The 11,031-nt window shown below is 33.1% G+C and overlaps 1 protein-coding gene across 3 annotated transcripts in view; it reads right to left on the reverse strand.

Moving 5' to 3' along the window:
• Positions 1-2,347: 2,347 nt before the first annotated feature.
• LOC139687588 (protein Skeletor, isoforms B/C-like) overlaps positions 2,348-11,031 on the reverse strand; it is a 262,208-nt gene continuing 253,524 nt past the window's right edge. For all 3 annotated transcript variants that reach the window (XM_071584807.1, XM_071584806.1, XM_071584805.1), the window contains one exon: positions 2,348-7,427. In XM_071584807.1, the coding sequence (XP_071440908.1) occupies positions 7,248-7,427 (180 nt within the window). In that variant the 3' untranslated portion in view covers positions 2,348-7,247. The remainder of the gene's footprint in view (positions 7,428-11,031) is intronic.

Below are 11,031 nucleotides of genomic sequence, written 5' to 3' on the forward strand. Positions count from 1 at the left end.
CAGAGCTTCCTCATTGAAACCTTTTCAGTACAGAATGATTATTATCGCTAATCTAACAGTTAAGGCAGGTTTTGGATGGACACAACTACCCAATAAATATCTTGTTTCTCCCAACAAAGCATAAGCCAACATCCTACTTCAAAACAAGCCCCTCTTCATCTCCACATACTTCCTTCCTCCCTTTGTTCTGTCCAATATTCCTAGCAACAAGCTCTTCCCAAGCAATCCCCTGTTTTCCCCCACCAAACCCAGCATTTCTTCATTTGTTTTTTTCTTTCTGTCCACTTCACCTTCTCCATCCTTCTCCATACCCACATTTCAAAAGCCTCCAATCTATGCCTATCATCCTGCTTCAATGACCATGTTTCCACGCCGTACATTACTATGCTCCATATCAAATTTTAATAAACCTTTACTCAACATCCTTACTCGAAGTCCTTGTCATCCATTCTCTCCTCCTTGAGGAAGTATCTTTGCCTAATGCTATTCTTCTCCTTATATGCCTACTACTTTGACCATTATGGATCAAAACACTTCCAAGATATGCAAACTGTTCCACCTGCTCTACTTTTTGCCTTCCTATTTTAATGTTAAGATTTGCCTTTCTCTTTCTGGAAAACCTTAAAACCTTTGGATTATTTATATTGATTCTGATCCCATATATATTGCACTGAATTTCCAATTCCCTCGGCAATGCTTGCTGCTCCTTGGCTGACTGACAAACTAGAGCTTGTTAATCAGAAAACCTAACTGATTTAAAGAATTACCCACCGACTTTCATTCATTTCTCCAATTCTTCCCATGCATCTTTAACCAATCCAAATTGGTTAAATAGGCATGGGAAAATCCTCATGTACTGTGGTGCTTTGTGCATGATTACGAATGCCTGTAACATTGTATGTATGGTATTTGCACAACATCTTGTTCCTTTAAAGCCCCCAAAATTTCAGTCTGTGAGAGGACGCCGTGGCAGCTTAACTGGCAGAAGCACTCAGCCAGACATTAAGGGATCTGGATTTGAATCCCAGTCAAGATGAATAATTTTACACTCTGAATTGTTTGTATTATAATGCACACTTAGAGGATGACTCTGTTAAACGTTACTGCCACGGCATTTCCTGCAGTTTCTTGGAATTTGCCAAAGTGTCCTGTCTTCAAAAATGTCATGTGCCATAACATAATATTCTTAAATCATTTTTCTCTCGCTCTTCTTGAAGTCCCTTCTCATTCTGCCACCAGAAATGGGTTGAGGATATGTAGGATGATAAACATTCTGACACACATGCCTGTGAACCTCTCAATGATAAACCATTAAATAACTTCCTAACTCTTCTGTCGCAACCCAACACCATTCTCACATTTTACCCTTTCCCTTCCTCACTCTCATTGAGGACACTGAAAGTTGAATTGACACATGAGCATTTTGATTTACCTTTCTCAATATGATTTAATTTTCATGGGCAGTTACATCTATATGAACTGAAATGTATGATGTAAATGGTAGTTGATGGAAAATATTTGTCAATTGTTTATGAAAATTAGAACCTCATATCTGTTGAACTGTTTCATAAATATTACAATGTTCGGGTTATACCATAGATATAAGATCTAATGCACACCTTTTTGGTTATTGGGGGATTGGATTGGAAAACTGTGGAGTACCAAGGACATGCAAAAATGACACCGTGGTACAAGATTGAAAAATACAACCTTCAAAATAGCTTAGGAGCACACTTTAAATACTAGGTACCTGACATCTAGTATAGTGAAAAAAAGAAAGCAGAGGGATGCATTTCTAGCATAATTATGATAAGCATGATTCTACATGAAGAATTCCTAAACACTGTAGGAATAATTACCACCAGTGATTTACGATTCAAAAACAACAAGTATGACAAGTTATTACATCCTCCAATACTACAGTACCTCTACAATCCTCTTTATTTTGCTATTAGTCTGAGGGATCCACTTCAAACACTACACAATGAACCTGATGTTGTTTGTTTTAGCCCTGTAAGTGTCATTCAAACTATACATTAAATGCCAGTTGTCCTTTGTGACTTAGTAAGCAAGTGCAAAAATTGGACATATAGTAGCATCCACTAAAATTACTCTGAATCCTTGGGACTAGACTATTGATGCTTTGTTTGAGCTAAGATTTTCAAATCTGAAATACTTCATCCACAAGATTCTAGGCTTCCTCAACTTGCCTAGTAAGCACTTGATTTCCTCTACTACCTCCTTCCTCTTCTCATAATCAGATGTGCATAACACTCCCAATAATAGAAATAGGGAAATGGGAAATCACAAACAGCTGACATTTTCTTCCTACATGATCTATTAATTCCATTTCATAATTCCGTATACTGGACAAAATGGATGTACATATTTTATTGGATTTTGGGTGTTAAGGTCATAGAAGAGTTGATGTATACTTTTCTTAAAAATCTTTATTCTTCAACCAGAGTAATTTATATAAAATCTCATATTTAATCATGAACAGGTATTTCCCAATTCCCCACAGTACAATTGATCAAATTATAAAGGTTTTTAAAGAGATAAACAGTTTTTACAGTCTAGGAACACCATTCACACATTTAGCAAGCTAAGAGAGAGGTCACAGCTTGGTTTGTTGGGAAGGTAACATTGTTATTCACTCTGTGTAACACATGTAATAATTACAGTTAGCACACAATGTTTGCACCTGGGAGTGGGCTTATTCTTGAGCTGACTTTAGAGAATGTATTATAATAAGGTGTTACAAACATCTTAGCATAAAATGCATTTATATAGACCATATTTTTAAAACAAATATTATTATAAAAAGTGAAGGATTTTTAAACAATCTGTACTTTAATTGTAATCGTTATCTTTCTGGTTAAATATAATCATACAAAAAAATTGAAATTTAAAATTAAATGTGTCAATTTCACTTTAATGGATGAGTTTCATTGGTTTCATTCATACAGATGAATTATTGTCAATCTAAGGTATCCATGGCTCAGCTTGAATAAAATAGCCCCATGCACATTGATGAGCCCTCCCTCTGCATTATTAAGCAGTTTTTTTCATAGCAATTACATCTTTGAATTTCAATAAGCAGACACAACAATATCTTTCATGGCTTTGAAGAGATCACGGGATCATAAACAGTAAAACTCATTCAGAAAATATGAATAAAGCAATTCATTGGCTTCTGTGTTGCAATTAAATTTCATCATTATTTTTATAAGAACATTTGAGACATTATTGTTTATTCTACAGCTCTTTTAGATCATGCTTTTCAATTCAAATTTGTATGGTAGATGAGAAAAAATGTTTTTGTTCACTTTTCTTACAATTTGCATGCCAAAGTATTATAACATGTTTTCTAGGAAAAATATATATTATTGTAAAAGATAATACAACAACATTAAATTTCATAAAACTTTGAGCAAACAAATTTAACTAAACTCTTTTGATCACACAAATATATTTAATTTCAATGAAATTCCTTTAATATCAACCATAAAATTTAATAAATTATTTGAAAACTGCTTTGCTCATCAGTTCTCAGGGATTCTTTTGCATTCTATCTTGGGAGGGCATAGAAAATGTTAGCCGTTACTAACAAAGGAAACAAATATAATTCACTGAATTAGGACAAAATATAATAGTTGAAAATCAATGCTTTCTTCACACATACCTTAAATATTTAATTATTTTTACATGCTTATATCTCTGTTCTCACACGCTAGGTTGGTTGTTCATATAAAGCATGCTACATTGACATAAAATTTACTGTTGGATAAGAATATGATTGTGCATTTTGGCGGTGGGAAGTAGACATGCACCTTTTCCTACTTGGGACCCCGAAATATATTAATTGCACATTATCACTGTCAAACTTTTTCCCTGGGCCTCAAATTACATCCCCTGGTATGGAGAAGTGGTGCTTTGTGACTTAAAAGATGAATTATATGTATCAGAACGATAATTTAACGACAAAAGATAAAAAGATGAAAGCATCCGAGGAATTCTTACAATCGTACTTTTTGATTACCTAACCAAAAATATAAATAAAAGAAGCAGCAATATATATACCTCTTTAAATGAGAAGTCAATCTATAAAATAATTTTTGTATTTATCTACTATCAACAGTAGGAAATTAGATGCACGAATCAAAATCCTATATGAAAAAAATGTTGAAATTGGCTGAAGCATACCAAACCTGGCTATAGTTACACATATATTCTGTTATCTCATTCAGTCTTTTCATTGACATATCCTGATGAAAATTAGCGCCTCTCATATTTAGTCTCAGTTATACAGGGTTAATTGGAAAACAAGATTTAATTATTAAGGGTAAATATTAAAGGAAAATCATATAATACTAATAAACAATATTTTTGTTGTTTTATGTTACATGTCTGTCAGTGTTATTGTCCATGCACATTGTATAAGTTTTTCAATAAAAGATAGAACAATTTATGTATTAATGTGAACACCTATAAAATATTTTTGACCTTATCTTTTCAATGACATTTTAAAAACTTTAACGACCCTGATGAAAAAATTAATGTACCTTAAAAACATTAGTCATTACTAACACACTACAAAAATAGTGAAAACAGTTTAAATGATCAACAATCACTATAACACTAATTATAATAAACTTAATAAGTAAAATGTTGCAAGAAGGAATTGATTCCTTCTTAAGTTTATTTAACAACATTAAATACTTTGTAGTACCAATATATTTTTCACACTTAAAATTATTAATTTTTAATACATACTATCCATTATTGTCATGTTATATAATATAATGCCACTGATAAAAATAAGTCATTGACATTTTCATCCCAATACCAGCCATTAATTTATTGTCTGACACACCAGTAAAGTGATTTATTATATATGAGTTTCGGTATTCATGACAATAAAACTTATTTCAAAGAAATGTTTTTAAGTGTAAACAGCTACAAAAAATAATTGGTTCATGACCATGGTACCTAAAATATGTACCAGAAATAAATGATAATCCAATGGTGATCAACCTCCAATTGCTATAATTACTAATAGCATGGGTCAAATTCACCTTATTGTCTGTTATTGACTGTAAGCCAGAATGCATGATTTAGAGTTATTGTCATCACTCCCAAGATTTTTTCCAAAATAAAGGCACTCAATACATTAAGATCTTTTACCAATACCTTATATGAATTGAAAAACACACAAACTTACTAGTTTTCAAAATCATATGGAGGATAATTCTTGGAAATTTGGGCATCTAGATAATCAATTCTTTAAATGACGTACATATTGGTAAAAATAGATCTTCCCCAGTGAGATATTTTAGGAAGAGAGATATGCTAATGAATGCCCAAACTTTAAGATACCCATTTTTGTAATTTATATGCAGACAAATGCCTGCTAAAACATTCATGTTATATCTGCTAACATTTGACTAGGTACACCTGAAGATCAAATAATGCTAAGCCAGATAACATCTAACAAGTTTGGTTCATTAAAATAAAATGTGGTGTACAAAAAAACTCTGATTTCAAAAAACCATCTATAGGCAAGTGCTGTTATAGAAATCAATCTACTTTATGATATCAAGAGCTTTAGTAAATAGACATCATAAAGCGATTCTATAAGTTTATCTTGATGCCTGTTTTAACTACTGCATAATTTTTCTTAGTATCCAAACTAACAAAATAATAAATCCCAGGCATTTTTGGCATTCATCATTTAGACACACGGCTTCCATACACATTTAAACCATTCATGCTGTAACATCAAACTAGAGCTATTGATTGAGACTGTAAAACCCAAATTTTATAGAGGTTATTGTTTCATACCAGGATGAGTTTTTAATGCAAAAATGATTAGAAAATCCATTTCCTTTCTCAACTGTAAATGAGTAAGAAATGTTTTGTAGTAACTACATTAAAAATATGACAAGCCCAACGGCATTATCGTTGCTTTTCAAATCCTTCCATCAGATGCCTTATATATAATATGTATATATAATCTGATCATATATAAAATGAGAGACAAGCGGATGAATCTAGTTAGTACAAAATCAATCTGAACATTGATATGTCCAAAGCATTTGATAATGAATCTTTGCTAAGCCTTTGGGACAAGGAGAGTGAATGACTTGAATAGGAAATCAATTTTTTTGGGCACACACAATTTGGGCTCATAAAAATTCATACAAAATGAAAGCATTTCACAGCAGCTAAGTTGCTTTCCTACAATACCACCCTAAAAAGTGGATTTTGAAAGAAGGCTTACTCATTATTGTCATCAATACTTGTTGTTTTTTATATATAAAATTGCAAGTTTATTGAAACCTTCCCTCAAGTCTTGGCTGACTCATTGAACCTGACCAAACTTGAAGTCTATTCCTTCATCTTTAAACTTTTATTGTCATGAGACTGCAAAGAAAATTTCGGACGTTTTCTGTTCCTCAAACCACATTATTAAAAAATCAACTTCACATGTAGCCATTAAGCTAGTAACTTAGGTTTACTAGTTCATTGTTTCTTTTGATCATAATTTCACCCTGTATACGAATTGGGGGGTAATTAATTGGCATACGATGTGCAAGTTGAGCAAACAAGGCGGTTATAGCCTTTCCTGTATAGTTCTGCAATACCATTTTTCACTTGTAATCTTGTGATACACATTTCCACATTTGAACATGCAAGTGGCGCATTTTTAGAAACTATATCACATTTGGGCATGAAAAATTCAATAAATTCCTAACTTAAAATATTGGGCAACAAAGCAATCTAAAGTTTCATACACAAACCAAAACATAATAATACTTATTAAGTATAACAAATATTGATGCGTTATATTTACGCATACCCACAGAAAACTTGATGTCAATGCAAACTGATATTTAAACCAAAACCTTTGTGTAGGTGCTATTGCCAACAATAAACAGATGTTTTCACTAACACTGGAGTCAGCAGTTGAAATTGCATCTTAGGAAATGGTCACATAGATATGAAGGGAATAAGAAATTATAGGCTCCCAATTACAGTTGACTGCCTGACTACTTTTCTGTCAGTTTAGAGTCGATGGATGATACTGACTGCGTCATTGGGAGGATTTCTCATGTTCATGAGTGATACTCTGATGAGATTGGTCAGCACAACAAGGGATAGGTATGATATTATGTTAGTGATGAGTGTCCAGATGCGGGTTAATGGCACTGTCTCTAAAAACAGTGCCAGTGATGTTGGATGCTTCACCTAAGTAACCGGGGTGAGTGAAAGAAGAGATGGGGGAGAGAGAAAATTGTGAGCAGAATAGGGATGATAATTATGTGAAATTGTTGCACATATACACCACTTCCTTTGTTCTGCTGGGACCAATATCCTGGATCCACTACATGAATCTTCCATCCAAGGTTATTATGGGTGTAGCACTGGAAAAGGAATGCATCATGTAATTGGAGGTTAGATCATGAATGTGGGGAGGATATTAAGATTTATGCACTTAAAAATAAGATTTCTGACAACCCAGAAGTTGATACAAAGAGTGCACTAAAACATTACTGAATGAATTCATTCTCATGGAGCAGCCACAAGTCCAAGCAAAATAGGTTTAATAAGCATTTTCCTCATCTCAATGATTATGGAAATGCAAAAATTTATTAACATTTATGAAACCTGCACAGTATCCTAAAAATCATGTCACAGCCTTTCCTTTCCAGCGTGGACATTTGGGCTTTCACAATTGGGTTTAAGAAACCTCAATAAATTAGTGCACAATGAATTAAGTGTGAAACATTATTAATCACTTCTGCAGTTGTAAAATAGTGCCATTTCATTTAGTAATTATTGAAAATCATTCTGCTTCCATATCTCAGTTGTAAATGCTATACAGAAACATGTTATTCAGGAATATTTATATAATATGTAGACATTCTTTAGACACATTTTGGTCCCTCACCTTCCGCAATCCAAGTAAATATAAGGTCCAAAACAAACACAAATTTATGTCAGAAGACAAGTTTTTTTGCTATCAAGCTCATCATTACGCCCTGTTTCAATGTGAATAAGCAATTGAATGTTCAAGTGGCAATAGTTGACTGGGCAAACCATTAACTATCCAATTATTTTTCAAAATATCCATTTATACTTTAGTTAGAGGTCATACCTGAATTCATATCACATAATGAAACTGTTTTCATAGCAAATTGATAAAACGTTTGTCAATGATTTTGAATCTTTGAACCAAAAATCAAGGTTTTTATGCAAAAAAGAGAAAAGTTTCAATGCTAATCGATAGATATCACAAACTGTGCTAATTGTAGCATGAAGCAACAATATTTCAATTGTAAATTATGTTTTTGCCAGAAAGAAGCCACAGAGTTAAGGGGTTTCAAATTAATGGATCTTTAGTACCCTCCATGGGTATATAAAGATATAAATAATTCCATGTACAACCTAAGCATACAGCAGTAAATTTTTGAGCATTATACTTCTCAGATGTAGTGCAAAGAGATAAATAATAATTTTTAATATCTCATGACTTTCTTTAGCTAAAATGGCATCCAAACCACCCAACCATGCCACAAAAATCTGCACACATTGTTGCTCACATGAAGGTACTGTGCTTTCAAAATTCTGACAGTATTACCATGTATTTATTATATATGCATTTTCTTATGCCACTTTTATTTTTTTCGTGTGGACCCGCATCAAATTGATAATTGCTAATCATCAGACTTGGAAGTGAGGTTATTTATACAAAGGGGTGGAAATACCATAAACTAATTTGGTATGACTTCCCATGTTTTCTTCTAAATGCATGCCTTTTTATTATTTTCATGGAGATTCCTCTAGCTCTTACTAGCATGCATGGATGCTATATTGTATTTGCGCTCAAATTTGTGGTCTACACTTGTTATTACTACACTCAGGGTTAATGAGATTCTGCGTAGTCAATGAAGATCCTGGGCATTGTCTATTTCTGCTCTGGAATGTTACTAGAGTTTGAGAAAAAAGGTTGATAAATCAAATACGAAACTAAGTGGACTTAGCTACCACTCATTTCTGAGTACAACAGAACGCATTAGAGGTATACACATACATACTGCATTTCAGTCAATGCAACATTTTTCGGCTAGAAAAACTCTGATATAATGTTCCAGTTGTGCACAATACATGGGTTTTGGGGTACAAGGATACTCATACCCACAAGGAAGGTCTAATGAGCGCAACATGGTTAATCACAATGGAACAATATTATTTTGTTCCACTCAATGAACTGAGAAGCTAATGTGAACACTGCTGCTACGTTATATTTTTTTCATGAACTCAAATGGTGGCATTGGCACAGGAGAACAGGGAGGTGTAGTTTCTCTCAAAATCAACAAAGTCAAACTACTCGTACATTAATATCACTCAGAGCCCTTTGGCATTAACTTCAGTTTGGAATGGGGGGATTAAATGTCTTATACCAGTCAGAGTATTAATAATGACTACAATGCCTCTAAAATGTTTCTGTTTTATGCAGAGCATGAAGTCTTTGGGGTAGATACTTTAGGAATCAGAAACTGTCACAACAAAATTTTCCTTCCCAACCCACAAGGTCTGATGTCTTTATCAATAGTCCTATGCCCTTTGACCTCTTTTATTTGACTCTACAGTCTCAGTCTTCTACCCCTGCCATACATCCTACTCTTCACTTACTTGTCATCTGATTTCTCCCCTTTACATGTCCTTGTAGTAGAGATCACTTTATAAACTTTATAAACCCCTCCCATGAATGTTCCATTACTCTCCAAAATGTATCCTAGTATATATTTTTGATGTAAACTGACCAATTGCTTTTCATCACCCTGGGGTTTGGTGTTCAACTCGAACACTGACTACCTTCTAATACCATCATATTAAATAATGACTCATAAACATGTTTTTGCATGTGCGTAAAACCCTTCATTCAGCACCTGCACAGGAAGAGCTATGAGAAAATATATGGTGAATCACAACCAAGAAAAATGATCAAATCATTATTATCATGTTAAAATTCTATTTAGTTCATACCATGTAACTGTTCAATAACTGTGCATTTTGGGAGTTGCATACTATAATTTAACTCCTCCAACCCTATTGCTCTGGGTACACCACTGAGTTGAGATAAATTATGGTAATGTTAAGAGGACAAAATGAAGGAGGAAATTAAAAAATTAGTTAATTTTCAAGGGACAGTTTGATCCTATGCCATCAAATTGGATATCATTACAACTCCTTAAGATGTAAAATTGTCTGAAATTTCTATTTATTGCAAGTAAATGCTGAATTTCACTTGCAGTAAATTAGTCAAAGTAATAATCAAAGATTTGATACTATTTACTAAACAAAATGTATCTATCTTCTAAATGTATTACATTTTCAGTACAGCATTAATTTAAAGTTCTCCTAGAGTAATTTTTAAGCATTATTTGTAGTCGTAATTGTAACAGATAGTGAATGATTCCTAAGGGTTGTATCCTTGGACTTCCAGTCTCATGGTACCTATCTGTCAGTTTCAATCCCTTAGTTCCTAATCCCAGAGTTTTTCTGGGTACACAAATGTGTGGTCTGTTTACATGCATGATGTAAGGAGACATTTTGCCAATGAGAAGACGATAAACACTGCACTTTGTTCATTGTGAGTTCCGTTTAAGTTACTAATCAGACTTACTGGGGTGACTACAACAGTCATTCTGTTGGGTAAATTATAAAATGACATCTTTAATAATATTTAATCCCTATATATGAACTTGATTGATATTCTGAATCCATTGGTATAAAATCAAGAAATGTATGGCCCCATTTAATCGATGTAACATTAATGGATGTGACTACAATTAAAACACAAAGATTCTTTTGGGGGAAATAAATAGGGTTTACCCAGTGACATTTAAACATATTATGATCTGCTGTATGCTTTAAAGATCATTTATCTGAAAAAAACAAAACACCTATTTGCTATTCCACTTTACATTATTAAATATTATAGATTAGTGAGAGGTATTTTCT

This window comes from Hetaerina americana, unplaced genomic scaffold (genome assembly GCF_022747635.1).
Source record: "Hetaerina americana unplaced genomic scaffold, ioHetAmer1.1.p SCAF_2, whole genome shotgun sequence".
Taxonomy (NCBI): domain Eukaryota; kingdom Metazoa; phylum Arthropoda; class Insecta; order Odonata; family Calopterygidae; genus Hetaerina; species Hetaerina americana.